This window comes from Clupea harengus, unplaced genomic scaffold (assembly GCF_900700415.2).
Source record: "Clupea harengus unplaced genomic scaffold, Ch_v2.0.2, whole genome shotgun sequence".
Taxonomy (NCBI): Eukaryota; Metazoa; Chordata; class Actinopteri; order Clupeiformes; family Clupeidae; genus Clupea; species Clupea harengus.
Genome location: NW_024880286.1, coordinates 1,727 through 25,001, shown reverse-complemented (window position 1 = coordinate 25,001; position 23,275 = coordinate 1,727). Strand labels below are relative to the sequence as shown.

At 39.9% G+C, this 23,275-nt stretch overlaps 2 protein-coding genes across 3 annotated transcripts; both read right to left on the bottom strand.

Annotated features, from left to right (window-relative positions):
* Positions 1 to 3,011: 3,011 nt before the first annotated feature.
* odad4 (outer dynein arm docking complex subunit 4) lies at positions 3,012 to 13,842 on the bottom strand. Of its 2 annotated transcripts, none has more exons than XM_042706459.1 (12): positions 13,650 to 13,842; positions 9,438 to 9,569; positions 7,754 to 7,907; positions 7,593 to 7,651; positions 7,251 to 7,407; positions 6,860 to 7,084; positions 5,386 to 5,502; positions 5,224 to 5,302; positions 5,007 to 5,093; positions 3,872 to 4,068; positions 3,201 to 3,301; positions 3,012 to 3,101 (listed from the first exon to the last, which is right to left on the bottom strand). In XM_042706459.1, exons 2-12 carry the CDS (start codon positions 9,504 to 9,506, stop codon positions 3,066 to 3,068), a joined length of 1,281 nt encoding a protein of 426 aa, XP_042562393.1. In that variant the 5' UTR covers positions 9,507 to 9,569; positions 13,650 to 13,842; the 3' UTR covers positions 3,012 to 3,065. The 2 variants fall into 2 exon arrangements, with proteins under 2 accessions (XP_042562393.1, XP_042562392.1); XM_042706458.1 differs by lacking the exon at positions 13,650 to 13,842 and adding an exon at positions 11,158 to 11,384.
* Positions 13,843 to 17,315: 3,473 nt separating this feature from the next.
* On the bottom strand, positions 17,316 to 22,920 carry dnajc7 (DnaJ (Hsp40) homolog, subfamily C, member 7; the record flags this gene model as incomplete). The annotated part of the gene is made up of 7 exons (XM_042706457.1): positions 17,316 to 18,032; positions 18,159 to 18,206; positions 19,189 to 19,338; positions 19,527 to 19,673; positions 21,075 to 21,148; positions 22,222 to 22,313; positions 22,726 to 22,920. Coding segments are annotated over 7 exons (744 nt in total), but the record flags the coding sequence as incomplete, so codon positions are not given.
* Between the last annotated feature and the right edge of the window lie 355 nt (positions 22,921 to 23,275).

The following is a 23,275-nucleotide window of genomic DNA, read 5'->3' as shown; positions in this document are numbered from 1 at the left end:
GATTCTGGAACTGGAGCGACCCCCTTGCTGGCGCTCACAACGCCTCTCTCGCAGACGTTTGTCGAGGCGGATCAGGGACTCCAGATCCGAGACCGGATCTTTAGCTGCCAACTCGTCCTTGTTACAGCTAGAGAGGCCATGCTGGAACGTTGCCAACAGAGCTTCCATGTTCCACTTACTCTCTGCTGCCAAAGTACGGAAGAGCACAGCATACCCTGCGATAGGGATGGGAATCGAGAACCGGTTCTTGTTAAGAACCGGTTCCCTGTGGACCGATTCCTTGGAATCGTTAGCCAAAGTCCTTTTCGATTCCGCTATAGATACTTTTACAAAAAAAATATTAACTTTTTGATTTTTTTTGTTGATTCTTGTAAGTGCCGTTTAGGTATGTCACGTGCACGCAGCTTTGTTTTGTTTTAGACTGCAGCCAACATGGCGTCTAGGTAGAGGCGCTCAAAAGTGTGGTTATATTTCACGCAAAAAGATGACCACAGGGCCACTTGCAATGCTTGCACAACTTCTCTTTCGTCAAATGGGGGAAAAACTACCATTACGCCGAAACATTTGTCCATACTGCATGCAATAACTTTGGAGGAATGTCGCGTTTTCGAGCGCTACTGAGTGACGATAACGTTAATGAATCTCAACCAAGCAACAGCAGCGCGGCTAACGTTAGCGCTTCAGCTGTTAATATCGAAGGTCAACTCTAACAGTCTATTGTGTTAGTGCCATTTGTTTTATTGTGTAAACCAGCTTTCACTATTTGTTTATTTCAGTTTTATTCTTAGTTCAAGGAGAATACACTTAAAAAAAAAAACCAGCACTGTAATTGGCATGTTCAAATATTATTTAGCACAGCGGTTCTCAAACTCTGGTATATCAAGGACCCCTAAACTACCACAAATTAGACCAGGGAGGGATCCCTATTTGATAAGATTATTTTCCAGGCTCCCCCATCTGATGAGATTTTTGAGTTTAGATGTTTTATTACAAAAAATGTATGAAACCCATTACCAAATCAGTCATACATTCTGTTACTTATGGTTGGAATTATAGTCAAAACAAATACTTTTTTTCTTTGTTGGGACCCCCTGGCATCCCATCAAGGAAAATGATCCCTAGGCTATGGGTCTCTGGACCCCACTTTGAGAGTTTGTTGACCTATTCTTAGGTTTGTTTTTGGTTATTTAAAACATGTAAATGTATACATACATACTGTATATGCTGTGCATCATCTATTCAGAGAATATTATATAAAAGGACATTAATGTAAATAAACCCGTTTGTACTCTTTTTTTTTCTTGCCCAATAAGAATCGATAAGAGAATCGATAAGGAATCGAATCGATAAGCAAGAATCGTTATGGAATCCGAATCGTTAAAATCTTATCAATTCTCATCCCTACCCTGCGACACTAGAACTGCCATGACGCAGCTGGAACAGTCGATAAGCAGCATCTTTGCCCCCTACTGGATGATCGAAAACCCGGTGCATCTCACCCGTGAAGGTCTTGTAGTCATCACAGGAAGGTCCCTGTAGTTACCAGATGGCAGTAGCCCATGCTCGGTTAGGAGAGTGATTATGTAAGCAATGCGTGATCGGTCAGTAGGGAAGGTGGAGGCTTGAAGCTCAAAGGTGAGAGAGCATTGGGATAAGAATGCCTGGCAGTCCACGGGGATGCAGTCATACCTCTCGGGAGCAGGGAGTCAAGGTCACAGGCCGGTTTGGAGACGGACGTGGCTTTCGTGCTGGAGCTCTAGAGGGAGACTGTGGTGGCAGGCGAGCAAGTAGATCAGACACAGCCTGTTGGAGGTCACGTGGAGCCTGTTCTCACCTTCCCAAAACAGATCATACTCACCTGTCACCTTCCCAATCTCCTGATTGCACGATACAACCTGTCACGATCACAATATAAACTCTTCACTCCCTTTGCTCATGGTCTGTCCTTGTTGCACAAAGGACAAAAAATCCGAAGACAACCCCGATTCCGACTCCAGGTCCAGACTTCTACTTCCACGATCTCCTTCGTTCCCTGGATTCTAGTTCCAGTTCCGTAGAGTATCCCCTTGTTTTGTTTCCGTGCCCCTGCGCTGTTTCCGGAGGTTAGATTATCTCCTAAATTCATGTTTTATTTCTTTAGTTGAAGTTTAGATCTCCTGAGTTTGTGTTTTCCCCTGGTTAGTGTTTTCTCTGTGCGTTTTGTTTCATGAATTGAAAACTCCTGTGTGTTAGTGAAATTGATTTGAGTACTTCTTCTGATCGTTCAACCCGTTAGTGTTTTGTTTACCATTCCCCTTTCCCTGGCTGTGTCCGAAATAAATATTCTGTTGAACTTTCCATCTCTGCATCCTCAAGTCCCGTGACAGCGACGCAATCACAGTGCATCTCTAGTTTTATTTAAAAAATGTATTTATTGGAAGGAAAAGCTGTTATGACTCAAGGCAACACTATAATCATGATGGGAAAAGGTTCCAGACTAAATGTATTACATGACAATGCTGCCTCTGCAATGACACTTGTGTTTTCCGGTTGTAATCGATTCCATCAGCAGGAAAACCTATAGCCTTAAAAGATATGCATTTTTCCATTAACTAGACACTAGTCACACATTTCTTTGCAAAATGCGACACACAAGTGATCAATCATTAACTCATTAAATAAATCACTTATTGCACTTTATGCTCACATGCAATCAATACAATCAATACAATATTTTTTATAGTATTGCTTTAAATGTCGCTTCACAGTGTATAAACTGCCCTGAAAATACCAATATCAGGGAAAAAAGACCTAAAATAATCTTCAGGGATTAAAATAATCCCTCTAGTATGTAAGGGACAGTCACACAGTGTATTTGACTGCTTGCGTGTATCTTCTGAGAGCAATGTTTGATTCAGACAATGCTGTACTGTGCTGCGCTGTGAAAACTGTATTTACTTTTTGCATTGCACAGTATTTTCTTTTATTCTAATAAAGGGTTGAAAATGCACAATCACACAACAGTACAGTTCTATATGTGCATGTTTTATTTGACGGATTTCATTGACAGACTTCGCCTCAGCAGTTCATTGTGTTGTATGGTCCTTCGCCTCAGACAGGGCCTAAAACACACACACACACACACACACACACACACAATAAACTATAACAAACATAAACACCAAATATGCAGATGATGCTCATATTCAATGGGTTCATACCTTCTTAATAGCATCTCTGGCTGGGTGATCTTGCAGGAGGTTTGCTAGGTCAAGTGCTGTCTCAAAATGAGACACACAGGATTCATAGTTGCACAGTTTCACTACAACAGAATAAAGAGAATAATTATGGTTCTAATAACCGACTACAGGAGAGAATGGAATACAAGAAAACCATAATTTGATCATTTATCTATCAGATGTATATTAAACAATACCTGTGTGCCTTTATGAGATTATGTGTCTAATTTGGCAAATCATATGGGGAAACACTAAACTAGTCTATGCCAATCTTCACTAACGTTACCTAGCGCTAGCAGCTAGGTAGCAGTTTAGTATCAACAGATCCCCAGTAATGGTGAGAATGGTGAAAAGTTGTGTTGTATAATACTTATAAGAAACAAAATCCCAATGTTTTATGTCTTTTGTAAGACCATCAATAACTGAATTTGTCTCGATAGTGTAGCTAGACAATAAGTGAGTCATATGATCACCTTGGTGAGAAGATACTTTGTAGTATATGACTGCTACAGTGTAAATAAACTACCGACATTATAGAAACATTGCGAAAATCGTGAATTTTGCATGTAACTTTTTCCCTATAGTGTGCATGTCTATCGCTTTATAACGTGTCATGCACTGTCTCTATAATAAGTTTAACAATTTAGACTTGCATTCAGCTTGTGCTATGAGCACATTGGCGTTCAGCTGCCATTTTTCATCGCTGATCTCATTAGCAGCGGTGAGGGATTGGGAGCCGTAGTTCTGTGCCTTGTCATGCTGTTTCAGCTCAAGATAACACCGTCCAATCTCATGGAACAGCCAGGTTCTCTCAAGCCCATCCTGGACAAGTGGAACTTTCTCTTCCCAGCTATCACAAAATAAGACAACATTTAGAACAAGAGGGCATTTATTAGAGACAAGCGTATTTGGGACAAAGACAACACTAACTGTCCTGACAACATACTCTATACTCAAAAAATACTGTATATATACATAATACCATCTTATATATTAAAAGGCACCCCACCTAGTTAGCCCTAATATGTTGTACAAATTACCATAAATATTTAAAAATATCGCCTGCTGAAATGGCTTCACTGCCCAGAAAAGTGGTATTTGGCCTTTTGTCTATGTTGGGAGCCATCAGACATGGTTCCTGGCTTTTGTGTGTCTTGGAGCCAGAGCTATTAGACTCTGATTCTTGGTTTTTGTCTACAGCTACGACAAGATGGTTTAAAACAAACGTATATTATATGGCCCTACCTGGCAATAGCCCTTGCCTAGACCTCCCCTTTTGCTTAACATCCACCTCCTACTTTTGACCTCGACACACCCCCACCCCCTCTCCTACACTTTATGTCATTTTTTAATATGTTAATTCTACACTATAAAAACTGACAATTTCTGTAATGTAGTAGAAGACTTTCCTCGTAGAAGTCTCGTGGCATGTGACCGTGCTGTGCCGAGGTTACTCTGCCTAGTATCCTTGCCGTCTTACACAATTCTCTGACTCTGAACGAGGTAACTTGAACCAAGGAACCGACTTTGGCGTTTTCATCAAGGAATTCGCCAAGAACAGCATACTCTTTCAGCTAATTAGCTCGCAAGAAGTAGACAAAAACTTCAGGATTCCTTCTAAAACAATTTTCTGACAACAATTTGTCACAACATTTAGAATTAATAAATTTTCTGTGTGAAAAATGTGCCCTAATAAGCCAAGATAAAATATTATTGCATTGAACTGAGAGCTAAAGAGTGTAGACACTGATAAGAAGGAGAGACGAGACTAAAGAAAATTATACTTACACTTCTATGGCCTTTTGGAAATTGCCGATACGAGCATAGACACGACCAATGTTGTCCAGGGCTCTTGATTTTAGATCCAAACGATTGCTGCAAAAAAAAAAAAAATTGTGTCACCAGACAACTGATAAAACCAATGTGTCCAGCCAACACTAGCAATGAAACCATAATCCCTAAAATGAATAATTATTGATTAATTATTATTATTCATGATATTCACCTCTGTTTGGCCAACTCCAGATCTTTATGATGGTGGTCTAGGGCCTGATCCATATCCTCAAGGTCCATGTGTGCATTACCTTAGCAAAGACAGATTACACCTCTTAAGAAGATGCTTCTTATAGCTGCTATAATGATAGTCCACAGTGGTTTATTTAACTACCTATGCAGCTGTGTAGATTTCCCAGCACCTCCTTCTTATTGGGCAAAGCTTCCTCTGTCCATCCTTGCACTACTTTTAGGACTTCACTTGCCCTCTTCAGGGTGTCCTGTGCATTGCCTATGGACCATAAAACAGGAAAAACAAATATTATCGGTTTGGCGATACAGACCAAAAATAAAACAACTTTTTTGAAGAATTTCTGGTTGTGCATTGAAGCTTTACTGATTCCAACACACACATACACATATAAATAAAGCAGGTGAAATCAATGCAGACAAAGAACAAGGTGAACAAGATGAATAGAAACAGTTGGAACCAATGATATAATAAACTAAGAAACAAGGAAATAATCAAACGGGGTGTGAACAAGGAACAACAAAGAGTCTAGGGTAGAACATAGAGCAGACAAACACGACATACACAACATAGCAGGTCAAAGGGAACACGTGAACCAGGATCAGGAGATCATGGCCAGGATGGTGACAGCCACTTCCAGCCAGGGGATGTAATGTGTTCTCTTGCTCTCTCAGTCTGAACACATGGGTCCAAAAAACATGCAGTCAATGGGGTTTAAATTTCATTGACAACTTCAATCTGTTATAGGGACACAGAGAACTTTCTGGATTTGATGGCCAACACCTACATAGAGTTCCTTTCTCAGAGCTCAGAGCTGCCGAGAGAGATCAGGAAAACTCAAAAAGCCTTCAGTGATAATAGCAGCAGGGTGACATTGAGTGCATTGTGTGATGTGTTCAGGATCTCTGCTAAAGTAGTGATGGTGCTGACAGCTGTTCTGAGTACAAGCTAGGAGCAGTATGCATAAAATGTTCTCTATTCTGGTGTTTAATACATTTCTTTTAAACACGTTTCCTTTATTGGACGTGTGACACATTATGTCTAGATATTTCTGCAAGGAAGCAGGAGCAAACCAGTGAGTTAATGCAACAACAACTTTAAGTGTTCTGAACAACAGAAGAGAGGAGAGGCGCTTCTGGTGAACACTGTTCAGGCACCGCGGCTATATTGCTATCGTACACCGTGATCTCCTCCTCTCTCCTCTTCAATTTGAAGGGATTACTCAGCAATGCTATTGGTCGGCTTTAACCAACCCTTTCACTGATTACCTTTGGGCTAGCTGTACCCACCTAGTGCTTTTGGCCATACCGTTTTGTCTGAATTTATCTTTAATATTTTGTGCAACAATGTGCACGCGTCTTTCTGCTCTGACTATCAAACTAGATGTCTAGTCTTAATGTGAAATGAGTGCTAATTAATATTGCCTCAATATTGTCTGAAAAGGAATAGGTTGTAATGTGTGTAAATCCAGCCTAATTCCTTGAACTTACAACCAATGTTTCTTTTCAGATAAAGACAAAACTAATGGTCACTGCTTATTTCCTCTGGTCTCTTGGTGCTTAACATACACATTTGTCCCAGACAGACAAAATACTAGGCCTTCAAAGCCCAGACCCACCAGTGTCGATTTGGTCCAGGTTGGTAAGAACGTAGTGTGTGGGATCAGACAGGGGATTGGGACGAGTGTTGTTCCACTGCTGCTGAAGAAGCTTCCGGTCCCGCTGACGGGCATAAATAGGTTTCTGCTGCTGCCAGAACTCTGTACGTGTGTCCAAATAGGAGATGCAGCTTAAAATAAGGTCCTGCAAGCGCTCCCCACCACTGGTCCTTCCTTTTACCAGGTCTAAAGGAAGAAACATACATACAAGAAAAAAGGCACACACAACTGAAGCAAGGAGCCTTGTATTTCAGTTTGACACTCTACAATAGATAAATGTAGCATGTTTGACACTGCTGCCTCTGGTCAGTGGGATCTCTACAAAAGCAGATGCACACAGAAACACACATACCCTCATCTTTCAACAGCTTCTCCAGGTACTCTTTATCACTGTACAGCTCTCCTAGCAGCTGCTTGGCTGTCTTCTCAGTCTTTGGAGTCTTCTGGCCATGCAACTTGTGCTCCTTCTTCACAGGATAGATTACACCCTTTGCTCGACTCTTCTTTCTCTGTAAAAGCACATAATATAGCCATCTATAATATTACTTGTAATATGAACACTTTATTTAAAAGTTTATCTTAAATCAGTACTTTTATCTATGAAGCTATGATTATTCACCAGAGTACAGAAAATACTTCTTCTAGTAGAGTGTTTCCTTTGGCAAGGACTATAAAATGTAATATGTTTAGTTACCTCATCGGATTTACAGAAGGAGAGATCACCTTTGTTCTCCAGTTTGACAGAGGAGGGACCTACATTCAAAAAGAGAATGTTTGTCTGGTAGTCATAGTCCTACAGTGAACTTTTTTTCAATAACTATCATGTATTCTTCATTTCATTCATTTAGTACTCACTGCCCACTGAATTGTTGATGGCCTCTTGTGCCTTCTGAATTCCCAGTCTGAACTCTTGCAGCTCAGGGCGGAGTTTGTGCCCTCTGTGATAAAAGACCAGTGCAAACTCAAAGTCCCCCATGGTGTACAATGCCTCTGCTTTCTGGTACAAACCCTTGAGAGACAGTACACAATTATTATTGCAAGTAGCCACATTTTGTAACTTATAAATATACAATTATTTAAATCATAATAGAATATAGGTATCTAAGTTAGGTATCTATATTCTTTATTGTATATGTTGTTTATTTAATTTGTGCATGTTTGTAAACTGCAATTATGACAAAGAGTTTCTCATCGGTGATTAATGAAGTGCACTACTGTTCAAGGGTTTGGAATAACTGACAAATAACTTTTTCCCCCCAATTAAAATAAAATTGAATTAATCAGAAGTAGTTGTCAATGATGGCTCATTCAATTTGCAGCTCTACACATGGCCAGAAAGAACGAGCTCTCTTTAGAAACCCGACAGTCTATAGTTGTTTTGAGAAATTCTGACTCTCTCATGCAAGAAATTGCCAACAAAAATTAAAATCTTAAAAAGGTGTCCACTATTCCCTTCACAGAACAGTACAAACCGGCTCAAATCAGGATCACAAAAGAGAAGGTCCCCGGGCACAATTGTGCACTTTTAGAATTTCAAGTGGAAACCATTATTTTTCACCTTGTCAATGTCTTGTGCATGTGTAAATGGTAACTTGACTCCATTTATGTAGCACCTTCCTACCCATAGAGCACTCAAAGCGCTTTACAGATTAATGCCTCAGACATCTACCCATTCACACACCGATGAGTGAGGAGGAGTCAGGATCAAACTAGCAACCTTCTGATTGCTGAACCCCTCCTCTACCTCCTGAACCAATATCGCCACAAAGTGGTCACACTATTTATTTCTATTATTATTTTTTCTTCTTACTCAAATTTTTTTGTCACGGCTTCCTCTCCTAGCCCCTTTGGGATATCAACACCAATCCAACTCTGACATGTCCTTCCTGACCTCGTGTAGAGCTCTTGTACAAATTATTACACTGCCCCCTGATGTTCTTTTTATTATTGTCGTTTTTTATCCATCTTTTTTTCCCAATTAAATTAATAATGGAACGTTCATCTATTGTGCAAGCTGTACACTACGTAGACCTAGAGCCATAATTCCTTGCCCAGGCATCATTTATACTATACTGGGCTAGGCTAAAGATGAACTGTGACAAATTTGGTGAATATATGAAAGATTGTGGCAGAGAAAACTTTTAAAATGTTTTTGATTAAATCCAATGTGGCAGCTACATAAATGTGTTTGACATGATGGGTTGTTGTGTCATGTCCTTGGGAATACGAGAAAGTAGACACGCTGCCAATGTTGCTGGAGGTTACATGTATGATTAACATTTAAAAACCTCTGATAAATTATTAAAATCTTTCATTTTAATGAATTATTAAGTAGTACATTTTGTATTTGATTGATTATTTTAACTATCACTATGTTTATATATTCTTTGGTCATCTCTTATGTTTCTTCCGGGGAAAATATGCTACCATATGTTGTAATCTGAATTTAAATTTAAATAAAAAAACTATTTAGGAAAATCCCCTGTTTTTTCACACACATTAAGTATAGACGGCTAATATAGAATGGAATAAAACTCACTTTGAAAAACTCTTTGTCTTCTTTGAGGGAAGCTTCTGCGTCTCGTAAGGCGTTCTCTGAATCCCCCATCTTCACAAAGCATCTGGATCTAGCAACGAGGCAGTTCTTCTCACCAGTTTGCAAAGTCAATGCCTACAGAAGAACTATGTAATTAGCCATAAAATATGTGCAAAACTGTAAAACTGATGTGATATTTTGTCCCCCTGCAAAAGGGATGGATTTCAGTGATGATTTCAGTCCCAGTGAGTCAGCACACTACAGTAACAAGATAGCTGGTGAGGTATTAATTTTCTGTAGCAGCACCAGAGGTGGCCGAAGTACACAAACTCCATACTTCAGTGAAAGTAGTTGCTAGGTAGATGTCCTCCACTACCGGAAGAAGCAGCGATGCACCGATCCACTTTTTTCACTTCCGATTCGATTCTGATACCTGAATTTGGTTATCTGCCGATACCGATACAACAGTTCTTTTTGCTTTAATATTATTATTATCATTATTATAATTAGGGGTCCAAGCAGAAAGCTGACGGATCCCTACTATATTTCTTCTAGTTGTCCATTAAAAGTGATCGGGCAGCAAAAAACACACAGCAAAGAAACAAAAACATTGGCAGGTGGCTTGGAAATGTCACCCACTACTCAGGCACATAAAATGACACACACTGACCTCAAGGTGCCGCTTTAATAATGAAGTTTATGGTTTTGCAATTAGCTTCGCTTTCAAGTCAAAATTCTTTCATCACTTTAATCTCTCAAGTCATCTGCATCTTTGCTTCACTGCTCTTCTGCTCTAAAAATGTCATATTCTCAAGCAGTTACTGAACTGTCAGGCGTTATTTTGATGATTTTTCAAAACCCCATTCATTCTCTCATAAGCATTTTCTTTTTGAAACCAGAATGAACAAAAATGCTAATGAGCTGTAAACAAAATGACGACGGTCACTCTATAAGGGAAAACAGCTTGTTTAATTCTAAGGCCAAATCACAGGGTTGTAAATAGACATGTAAACCCACATCTGGACCTTTTGCGCCCAGACCAAAGTCACATACGTTTTACGTACACATCAGAGAACAATTACAAATACTGAATAAATGTATACATTTTTATTTATTACATTTTTTAGTTATTTATGTATTAAATTCAATGTATTTATTTGTATTTTTACTCATACGTTTATAGCCTATGTATGAATTATATGGCACCTTTAACAATACACTACTGCTACAAGCAGCTACTGCTACTACTAATAAAAATAATAATAATAACAATAACAACAACAATAATAAAGATAATAATAAAAGATTGTTTGATTTTATTTCAGCGGTAGTGCAGTCCTGCATAGAGGCTAGGCAGTTTAGGCACTTTGTTTTAACAGCGTGTAAGAGTGTGTCCACGGACATTTTACCACACCACTGGTTGCAAAGTGTTTGGAAGGAAAAATCACATCACGATTTCATTCAAAGTAATGTTATCCAGTTTTTTGCCAACGTTACATTTGAAGTGTCGACATCCACTAAGTTAAGGTTAACGGAAACTGTCTACATTTGTGACATAATTTGTACTTCTCATCTCAATTTATAGCTTAGAAAAAAGAACATGCGTAACGTTAGTTTCACATTTCGTAACCAACAAGCCTAACAGATTTTCAATCCGGCCAGTTAATTTCTCCCATTGATATGCTTGTTATGCCAGTTGTATTCTAAGGTTAGAGGACCTTACCGTAGTATAACTTTCGATTGCTTTCACATAGTCTCGTTTGTGGAATAGTTGGTCACCCTCTGCCATATAAGTGGAAAATGTGCAGTTGGGACCTTGTTCTCCTTCTTCCTTTTCAGACATTTTACCTCCAGAGTTTGCAAAGACACATCCAGACTGTATGTAACCGTTTAGCCCAACGTCACCTAGCAACACAGCGAAACACATGAAGCTATGCTGTGTTGTGTTCCATACAACTCGGAGCTCGAATATTTCGGTAGTCGTAGTCGGGAAAAAGCGCTGCTATATGGAAGGCCTTTTGGGTCTAAATTTATAAATAATGCAATTATCATCGGGTTCACTGGAAAAAGTCACGTTAAACTGTTTTTTTTTTTTTTTTTAAGATTTCTTCTGAGAATCTGAGAAATTGTATATGCATATTCAAAATCAGTGGCGTCTCTGGCACGGAAAGCCTGGTGCTATGACCATGTGCGTTGCATGGTCAAAATTAGGTGGAAGAGGGCCAAAGCTGTGTTCTTTAAATAAATGCTGGTAGAAATGTGCTTGTTGAGCCAGATGAACAAGGTTGTGGACATGATATGTAAAATTCTTCCCGATACAGAAAAAAAATGACATTAGCACAATGCCTAGTCTCCAATCAGACTTGCATCACTCAGAATATAGATGCCTACAAATAGTAGAAGTACGTTTTCGTAGACTTTAGAGTCGACTGTTGCTGTGTTCAAAACGTCCACCACCCACTCATGTAGAACAATCTATTGAGTTCAGTATGTAGAGAATCAGTCATTCCATGTCCGTAACTTAACAACATAGTAATGTTAACATGGCAGCAGAACTGTTTACCCCCAGTAAAATGAGTAAAATGCCATTAACAAATACGATACTTAACTAGAAGTTTTGTATCATACCATTTCTCTGAGGGATTGTTGTAGAATACAAAGAGTAAAGTTTAAGCTTTGTGGGGTCTTGTTAAACCCATTACATTGCATTCAATCATTTTTATGTATAAAAGATGACACGGCCACCATCACGGCCAACACATCATCAATTTAAATGTATAAACGTTGGTTAACTTTTTTTAAATGAAGTATGGCCAATATTTTATTTCCAAAATTGTTTTCCTTTGCAATGTATACAGTACTCTATCTTTGTCTTTAATTATATGTTGCATTAACATTACATTGGCTTTCTAATGCCTGGTCACAGAACACATTGACCAGTCACGGAACAGTCTTTGGAGCTCTCCCTAGTGGTACTGGCCAGTATTAGCACACAGCCTCAAGATTGTCCAGTGATATTTGCTTCTAGTACACAGAACACAAAAGAAATATGGTTGTTATGCATGATCCATCGAATGATGAACTTCAAAACGACACCAAATTATTCATGCATTGAGGATAATGTCATCTACATGTGAAATGTGTGTCTATGTTACAGTGCCACCATCTGGAAACATGATAGTGCTTCCAATGTCTAAAACTCATGAAATTTGTGAAACTGAGTGCATTGTTTGATTTGTCACGTGTTGCAGAACGCATGTGCGAGGGCCCTTCATTGCAGCTTGTGGACATTCGACCTCCTCTGCTGCATATGGTCATATTTTTGTCACTGTCGTCTACTGTATGGTCTATGCCACGTGGCCACTGTTGTCTGTCATGTAGCCTACTGTTTTATGTGTCCTTTACTATGCCAGCTGTCTTTAGATTGCCCCTTGGGGATAAATAAAGTTTTAATTAAGTTGAATTGATTAGTATTTCGATTGCCGCTTGAGACTCAAATTAAAATGATTGCCTACACCGTGTAATAATCCCTCCTGAGGAAGTTTTACACTAGCTCTTGCGCACACTCGTTTTTCGGTTAGAGCCCTTGGTAAACAAGAGAAAGGATGGTGACAGCTGAAATCAATTGTTTGGAAATTTTGAATAAAGCAGACTCTTGTCATAAAATAAACATACAGCTGTATTGTGAGTTGGGGACAGATTTCTCAAGGATGCTCAAACATCACGTCTCTCAGGCTGCTTCACTAACGTTAAAATATCATCCGTATCATCCATACTTCACCACTGCATAAGGTAAGACCAAGAGTTACATTCATATCATATCATTCATTTTATGCTTTGCTCTATGTGCAGAGACCACCCCATCATAGTTGCAGTCTTTTAATTGCTCTATGTGCAGAGACCAACACCATCAGTCTTTTAATTGCTCTATGTGCAGAGACCAACACCATCAGTCTTTTAATTGCTCTATGTGCAGAGACCAACACCATCAGTCTTTTATTTGCTCTATGTGCAGAGACCAACACCATCAGTCTTTTAATTGTTACACCTCCTGCACGAACCTCCCTTGGCTACAGGCTCTTCGGGAAAGTATTAGTTAATTTCTAAAATGAAAGTAGTAGTTAATTTCTAAAATGAAAGTATAAGTTCATTTCTAAAATTGTACTCATGCAACACTTAAATCACACACACCTAGTCATATATGTTTCATTTTACCTGAACCTCAAGGGTCTATAAGATGTTCCTCCTCAGACTGCTCTGGATGACCTCCTGCTCACTGCCTCTTCAGAAAACTCCCATCCAGCCAGCCATTTTGCTCCATCAGGACCAGGAATACCAGACATCTGAACATTATTTCCTAAGGCTATAACCCTTTACAACAACCCATTCTAGCTCCCAACCCACACACCAACTTCCCACCACACCTCACACACACAACTGGCGAAAACTGGGACTGTGGAATCCCTACTGGGATCCAGCTGTCCTGACTTCACTTGATTTACACTCATGAAGGATATCTTCCCACAAGTCTTAATACTTGTGTGTCCTGCATTATAAGACTGATCTGAATTGGCAAGAGGCAGTGGCACTTGCCACTACATCCTTCTCTTCTTAAAAGACATACCGGTGCCAGAGATTTGGGATCCTTGCTAGTACGCCTACCACCCAGGCCCGGGGTGGGTTTTCGGGAGAATCGGGAGAGTTCCCGGTGGGCCGCTTCACTTCTGGGCCGGTCGAGAATTTAATTTTTTGACATTTGTTACGTTAGTCCATCTTCTCTTAAAGTAGGCTACACACGTTCCGCATTCTGATACCGCAGCCTCTGCATGGGTTGTACCATGCGAGGAAGTTCTCCTCTCCCAAATAGAGTCGGTTGAAATTCGCCTTATTCACATCGCGGCCATATTGAAAACGAAAACGAGGCTTGGTTGGGTAAACCCGACCGGAAGTCATTCTTTACGATACGAAGAGTAATGATGGACAGAAAATGGAGCACACATCTTCTGCCCTTGCCCCCTATAACCGCGGCATTAATAGATTATTTTTTGCAACTCACCGTCAGCATCATGTTTAGGAAGGAAATAGGCGGTTACTGATGCTGTAGGTGCTATTTGCAATGTAACTGTATAGGCTACTGTACTGTGAGTTGAACTGTAAACATTAGTTCAATAGGCCTCTTTGTTGAAGAGTGGGATACGTTTCAAATGCTTTATTTATTTTGTTTCTGCTTTTGTTAATTTATCAACCTATCTTTGTGGAATATTTTTTGTTAACTTCTCAGCTTAAGTGGATTATTATTTAACCTTTACATTATTTGCTGAACCATGGTATTAATTAAAAAAAAACTACAGGATAGTAAGAGCTGGACTGTTGCTTCATTTATCCAATTTCCACTACCATGGAAAAAGTGGGCCGGTCTTGGGCCTGAAATTCCCGGGCTGAAAAGTGGCCCCACTCCGGTCCTGCTACCACCTGCCATGTCTTTAGCAGGATATAGTCACTCTAAATGTACACTAGGAAAGAGGCTAAAACTAGAGTGCAAGTGGCAGTCTGGGAGTTCAAGACCTTTCAGTGAACACAGCATAGGTCTGTGTCTTCTTGCTCTGACAGGTGTGATACTAAACCAGAGAAGGTGAAACTTGGTAATCAAGTGTGTTATCAAGTAGACAAGAGTGTGTGCTAAAATAATTATGCCGATTGCCAAACAGAGCTTGTTGTTTAGAACAGTGTACACAAAAGGTTGACTGTCTCCATAGTAGTATTTTTCCATGTTGGGCTGTTATATGCCACTTGGCAGAATGTTTTAACCATATAACCATTAAAGGCCCTACGAAATCAACTTCTCTGTAAATATTCAGTGATCAAGATCTTGCTGCATAGCACTTGCATGTGGGAGCTGTAGGAATGGATTAACAGTCAATTCTGAAAGTTAATAGGCAAGGATATCAGTACCCCTGCTCCAGCGGAATGAGAACCAGGCACACGGGTGGCAAACGGGGCAAAGCGCGGGATTGGAGATTGCTGGCTGATGTTGGTAGACAACTTCCAAGTTCCACAATGTATTGTTGTGACTGCTATGAGACCAGACATGGTGTTGTATTTCGGAGTGTGAGCACATTGTTTACTTTACTGAGTTAACAATTCATTTTGAAGATGTGTTTGAGAAAGTATTTGAAAGGAAGAAGCTAAACTGGCAGCAGAAGCAAGGCAACGAGGTTGGCAAACACACCAGTGGAGAAAGGTGTTAGGGGCTTTGTAGCTAAATCAACTGCAACCCTTCTGTTGGATTTTGGTTTTCGAGGACTTTCGAAGACATACGATTTAAGACTTAAGTTTTCGAGGACAGTCACTCAAAGGTGTTTTAAAGGAACTGTCTGAGGCTGCTGAAAAAGCTAGCCAGTGGCCAAGGCTACTCACAGACTACTTGGAGTCGTGAATTGACCTAAACTAAAGCTGAGGCATGTGAAATTTTGTCGAGGTGTATCAATTGTTGTCTCTGGTAGTGGCCTGTGTTCTTACCCATCATGAGAATTGTGGGGGATGGCCGGGGACACCAGACAGCCCTGTTGAACAAAACACTGACAAAGGAAAGTGACTGCTTGAAAACCCCAGTGAAATGCTCATGAAGGCAGGTTTGTTGTTGTTGTATTCTGCTGCTCAGGTTCTATGGTTGGGCTGTCATGTTGTGTTTAGCACTTGTGGGCTACAGACAGTGCATGCTGTACTGTGAAGGAGGGCCTTTACGGATCCCCGGCACAACATGCAGCCCTGGTCTCCAGCCAGTTGTGAGGTGTTGTTGTATCTATGGTTGGACAGTTGTTATATTGATTAGGTTGCTGGCTATGAGTAGTTATATGTGACAATGAGAGGATTGGACGCTGTGGGAAGTCCCCAACCAATACCACAAGGAATTAAACATCTTTCCCTATGTATAACTAAACTAAAAAGTAAGATCCACCCTACGTTGAACATCAATACTGGCAACAAAAAATAAGGCAAGACATTCTGTCTCACTCTGACAAATTATGTGTAGGTGGTATCAGCTTTAGATTGACCTAAGACTGTACTCCCATCACAAGATACATTTTTTCCCAAATAAAATCATTATGAGAACTAACTGTTCTGGAGTTTGTAGCTGTGGCTATCATTTCCATTTTTTAGCGCTACAGGTTCAAAAGTATTAAAAAGTGTGGCAAAATTAACTTTACAGAATATGGGTGACACACAGAAATGATCAACTTACACAAAAACAACAATGCAATAAATGTACAATGTAGCATAAAAAGCAGCATCGAATGCACTTGTTAAAGGAAAGACTGTCCAGTTAACAATGTGCCACCTAGACAGAACATGACAGATAACAGAGAAGCCATTATTGCAGAAAACTAGCTAGATTTCTATCAATGGAATTCAAACTCTTGTGCATTAGCGAACTATGAGCATGAGTTGTTCTCTGTGGGGATGGTGAAAACTGACACTGAATTTCAACGCTGAAGAACTTAGTGACACGCCCCTCCCTGTTTGTTCGATATGTTCATTACCCTGATGAATTGGCTCGCTACGTGTAGTAAACAGTAACACTCACCAGCGATGTGGCACCCATGTGGGGCATGAGCCCTAACCACCAACTCCCTTTGTTGTAGACCACAACTACCAGCTTTTATATGAAGCAAATAGTAAGATTTTGACAGGTGCTTACATGACTGAATAGGACATTCTACCTATTCTATCTAAGTGGTTGATTGTTGTTGGAAGTATGGTCTGCATTCACCTAGTCCATGCAGTAGACTCAGCACTTCAGGTGTACACTAGAAGGAAACCACAGGGGTATTTTAACCCAATTCAATTTGAATAGGTGCAATTACTATGTCACAATTAGAATTGTTTTCAACCACCTGTTTTACCTATTTTATTTAATCTCTTAACTAAGCTGTGTGGCACGCCTTTTACATGACAGGTTTCAGGGCATGCTTACAGAACACCCACTCAGAGGTGGTCAGGAAAGCACACAGAGACAAATAACAAGGGCTCATAATGCATAACACTTAAATCCTCTTCTAGTGCTGTGCTTCTTTTCTTCATATCACAAATCCTCCTTTTATACCATAAAGCTGTGCCAAAACAGCTGAAACCATAAGTTTTAAAAAGGTGTGAGAAGATGCAAGAAATGACACTTACCCTCACACAATAAAAATTACCAACAAAAAAGGCCAACAACTCAATGACAGTATTTTTCATGAACATTCATTAGGGATGCATATCGTTACCAAAAAATAAAACAAAAACAAACTTCATAAATAGATAACATATGCCACACTATCTAGTTCTCACAGCACTGATATGGAATGAGTATGGGTTACAGAAATCCGTGATTTTCTGTGATTGCCTCCAAGTAGAGACTTCACACAGACGCATATGCATGGTTTGTATGAAATTTAAAGACTCCTGGTTGATGTTCTGAGATGACTGGCTTGGCAGAGGATTTAGGGCTGTGGCTGTGAGGCAGTCCATATAAACTCAATATCAGGATGAGGATAATAGCGTATGACTTCGTTCCTCCTTAGCCAAACTGGAAAAAGAAATTCCCAGGTCCAGAAGCTTCAAAAACAAACATAAAGAGATGGTAAATTGTCATAATAGTTAAAAAAAAAAAGAAATATTTGTATGAATTTTATATTTCTGTCGCATGCCCACACAGAAATTAGAAACCTTCAAAACTAAAACCTCCAGGTCCGCCGAAGAACGCCTTGAATATGTTGTTAGCATCCACATCTGAGGAGAAGAGGACAGAAAAGTCATGAGTTGACACTTGAAAATCACTGGGGGGGGGGTATGGATCTGTTCAACACACTCTTCTCACATTGGCTGTCTATTACAAGTCCTGGCCAAACTAAGCCATTACCGTGACTTCCCTGAACTACAACAGATTATTTTTTCAGTTTGTCTGAAAAAACTGAATTTGAAGGAGCATTATGGAGCTTACAAGCGTGATTACTGATGTATTTTGACTATATAGTTGGTAATGTCTTGGTATAAAAAGTGTTCTTACATTTTCACAGGGTTTCTGACCCGACGCTCAAAATTGCATATGGCCGTATTCTTCTATGTATTTATATAATAACCACAGCTACGCACTACTTAAGTCTATTATTTCCGCACCATTAAGCCAGTTACCTGCTTCAGGTGGAGCATCCCCAAAATCTGGGCATTTCTGATGTAAACACCGTTTACACGTATTCTGCCCTTGAATTGCATGCTTTTCAGCTACCTGCCCTGAGGGCTGTAGTAAGTCAAGCGCCTAATTGTTATACATTGAGTGTCAAACTTTGGTTTTAAACTACTGAAATAACATTTTATTCTATTACTACTATATAACATAAGACAACATATCATGTTACATTATAATAGGCTACACTGTTAAATAGAAAACGTTTTAAGCACATGATCTTGCAAACAAGCCCAGTAAATAATTAGTTCAATTAAATCAGCAATATCAATTAAAGCCGTAAAAAGCGCTCGCCAAGAGCATAGAAGGTGGCTGCGAGTATTCTGACCTCCTTTGGATATAGTGGAGCTAACCGACTCGCAGCGCATCCAGCGTAAAGCCATAATCGTGAAGCCATAATTGTGAAGCCATAATCCACTACACTTATGCAGACGCCCGGATGAATAACTTTCACTGGACTCTATATCCCTTTGGGATAAGCATGTTTACTTCTGCATGATTTGTGTGTGTGCATAGCCAGTTACTGACCTCCCATGCCGCCATCATCCTCTAGATCATGACCACTGTCGTAGCGGGATTTCTTCTTTGGGTCAGAGAGCACAGTAAAGGCTTCGCCGACCTCCTTAAACTTCTTTTCCTCTTCCTTCTGAAGCTCGGCACTTGCACTACTGTGACGGTCTAAAAGAGAAGTACACATGTTTAAGGGTGAACACACGGCCATAACAGTTTTGCTCTACTGCAACTTCCTACTGGTTGACACTTGTGTACTGCCCACCAGTAACATAACATGTCAATATATACAGTCAAATACAGTCACACAAATAAGTAAGGCTTAACTACATCGAGAGGAAATGCTGTTGAGGTACCTGGATGGTGCATAAGTGCACGCTTTCGGTAAGCTTTCTTGATCTCATCCTCAGTGGCATTTTTGTCAACACCCAACACCTTGTAGTAATCTTTCCTTTTACTCTTTTTCAGTTCCAACTGGGCATTTTTTAACAGATGCTTATGATCTGAGGAAAAAAGAACAGACAGGCAGAAAAGGCGAAAAAATTATTCTCTGGTTAAGCACAATTGGCAAACTACCTTTGAAGAGGTTACAAGATATTTGCAGTTCAGTGACATAATACAGACAACAAAACTATAATAGTGTGGAGTGGTTGGTGGTGATAGTCACTGTGGTAATTAATAGTGTGGAGTGGTTGGTGGTGATAGTCACTGTGGTAATTAATAGTGTGGAGTGGTTGGTGGTGATAGTCACTGTGGTAATTAATAGTGTGGAGTGGTTGGTGGTGATAGCCACTGTGGTAATTAATTGTGTGGAGTGGTTGGTGGTGATAGTCACTGTGGTAGTTAATAGTGTGGAGTGGTTGTTGGTGATAGTCACTGTGGTAGTTAATAGTGTGGAGTGGTTGTTGGTGAGTCACTGCTCAATTGGTTGTCGGGATATGATCTCTATTCCTGGAGCTAGCTAGAATGGACAACATTGAATCAAAGTGCTCAAAAATTCCCAATGCCGGAAGAGACGATGTCCTAAGCTAAATTTAAATGTCAGTGTATAATATTACTAAGGACATCAGATTTCAGTCTCTGCAAATGTTCTAGCCCCATCCCAAATAGTCGTGGTGATGCGATTTACAGCAGATTATCATCACTCAACCGCTGGTTATCAGAATGGTGTTCATATAACGACGTAAGCTTCATTGACAACTGCCGTTCATTCTAGGGGAAGCCTGCAGAGTTGGCATTCAGCCGTCGTGGCAGGGTGCTGCTCTCTTCTCAAGAAATCACTTAACTGACCCAGGTTTCTGACAACCCATAGTTAACACCAGGAGGCAGAATTACTGCCCTACACAAACCTCTGCTGTCCCAAAAGAGATTTGCCCATACTAGAGATGGTATCCTTACCCTTATAATACTTGTCCACATAGAGATGGTATCCTTACCCATATAATAACAATATAATAATACTAATCTTGCATATATCGAAGATTTATCTCAAGCCATTTTGCAGCCTCTTGCCTATTATTATGTATTCATATCACATTCTTACAACATAGGCACAACATCTACACATACACTTATAACAGATCATCCTAAATCATTCCTTTCAATTTTGGACGCATAGACTAGCACACTATGGATAAATGGTTCAACCAAAGAGCTGCTCTGACGTAATGTCTTGCCAGTTAAAAAAAAAAGAAAAAAACACGCAAATACGACAAGAGTTACTTTTAAGTGATTAAAGTGAATAAAATAACAAGCAAATTGATAAACAGCCATGTCAATTAAATATAGCAGTACCACAAGAGAGAATGCCTTGTTCAGTTCACTACAATGTAATGTAGGAGACAACGACATTGAAGTCTCAACATCCTTTGAGTAAGTGCATGAGAACAGGGGAACAAACCTACCTTTTGTCTTCTCTGTTTGATAAACCTTCTCATAGTCCCTCACTGCCTCCTCATACAGCTCAGAGTCCATATAACTGAACAAAAAAGCACATAGATATATTCATTCATAAAGGTAGTTATTAGTTATTTACACATACTTATACTATGGTTTATAACACTATTTCCTGATTCACTGGCAGCTCTTGACCTATGCCAACTTAGCAAGGTGCTGATCCAGAGGCAAGAGTAATGGCCAATATACATGCAAGCCAAATGAGCGAAGCAAAGTTCTGTGTTCTGTTCATTTTCTATGGAGGAGGGTGACCGATGCAAATATCGAATTTCAGCAAAGTGAGTGGAAAAAAAAGTTGAAAGAAGGTGGTCTCAGAAGAGACAAGCCTTCAAGGGATTTTTAAAGATAGAAAGGGCGTGCCTGATCTGATAGCTCGCAGCTCAATTCAGAATCAATAAACTACGAATGATGGAGTTTAGGTAGAGGGGTGCAGAGCCAGTAGTCACTCTGGAAGCAAACATTTCACCATGCATGCTGGTAAGCTCGCAATTAGTAGTAGTAGTCGAAGTGAGATAGAACAATGAGAGAGAACAATGCAAAGTGTTGAGTGGCATAAGCAGATAGATGCAACATTCTTAGAAGGTTTGCTGGTCATCAAACATGATCCAGAGGTTTAAAGAAAAAATTGCTAAAAAGAAAAGCTTGGAGGGCCTTGTAAGGGGCCGCTGCTGTTCCTGGTGAGTTGGGTATTAATTTGTGGGCATAATGTAACAGAATGACAGTTGTGATCCAAACCAAAGTGACAGGGCAAGTGAAGACAGTGAAGTGAAATGGTCTACTAGCTGGCCAGCTATTAGCTTGCTAAGTCAGTCTGTATACTGTTTCCACAAACCACAACACGTGATTTTTGATATTCATAAAGGTTTGCTCATGACACCCAATTCACTATATAAAGATGGCCTACAGGAATTGAGTTCTTATCCTTAGTTGGTAAGACATATTGACCCCAAACAATTTGACCTCTAACATAATGGGGTATCTGCTCTTTTGTATTTTAACAAAAAAAATATTTCTAAATTCCAGTTAATCTGAGAGATGTATGTATTTTTCAACACTGCATAAAACATGATCGTAAAAAATGATCTAAAAGCCTACCACTGAGCTCTCCTCAAGTAGGCCTTGATGTAGCTTTCATCCAGCTTGATGGCCTTGGTGCAATCATCTATGGCTTGTTCCAGTTTACTTAGCTGTAAAGACACAGCACAAGTGATCAACATGTTATTCACCCAAGAAAAGGCTTGTTTGTTGTGAACATATGACTAAGCATTGGGGTGCCGCTCTTGTGGCGACTGGTAGCAGGAGTTTATCTTGCATACTGTGTTTTTAACATACAAGTGAAGTGCTCCATGCTTTAATACATTTGTCTTTCATTATGTCTGTCTTTCTATTTAATTGTCTGTCATTATGTCTTTTTATTGGTCTGTCGTCATGTGTCATCATGTCTGTCTTCTTGTCTGTCTGCCATTATGTCGGTCTGTTTATCCGTCTGGACAGGATGATCCAAATGATAATATTGGTCATAGTATGAACGAGTGAGTGTGAGATCTGCCTTGCCTTATGGGTCATAGTATGAACGAGTGAGTGTGAGATCTGCCTTGCCTTTGATCCAACAGTGGCACGGTTGCAGTAGAGCTTGGCATTAGTTTTGATGTTGTTTGGGTCAATGGTGAGTGCCTCAGAATACAGGTCAAAAGCTTCAGCGTAATTTCCTTCTTTGAAAGCCTTGTTTCCCTCTTCCTTCTTGGCCTTCAGGGCTTTAGCATTCTGCAATTTAACAGAAAGACCATTTTTAAAAAGTGTTCACCATTCTTCCACCTTTACTAGACAAACCAACAACAACAAAAAGCACACAATGTAACTGAAAGACAGACAGTTTTAGGATAATCCTTCCTTTCCATACTTGTTAGTATTGCTGACATTATTGCACAGAGCTTGCGAGTCACATGCTCGTCCGAGCACAAACTTGGGGAAAATTGTGAAAACGGCTGTTCCATATAACGACACCCAACTTGATATGTGAAGTCATCTCCATGTCCTGAGGGTGTCTCAGCATCTTTGTGTCTTGACCATTAAGGCTATGTTTACACTGCGTGAGATGCAATTACAATTGTTTGCTTTTGATTGCCACAGGTCGAACAGGCATTATGGG

What these genes read in the sequence shown, in the direction of transcription:
- odad4 (XM_042706458.1), bottom strand. Translation starts at nt 11,361, where the DNA reads ATGTGTTTCGCTGTGTTGCTAGGTGACGTTGGGCTAAACGGTTACATA. An exon ending in AAATCTACACAGCTGCATAG is followed by an intron (nt 5,303 to 5,385) that starts GTAGTTAAATAA and finishes GTCTTTGCTAAG; the next exon opens with GTAATGCACACATGGACCTT. An exon ending in CCAGAGATGCTATTAAGAAG is followed by an intron (nt 3,102 to 3,200) that starts GTATGAACCCAT and finishes TGTGTGTTTTAG; the next exon opens with GCCCTGTCTGAGGCGAAGGA.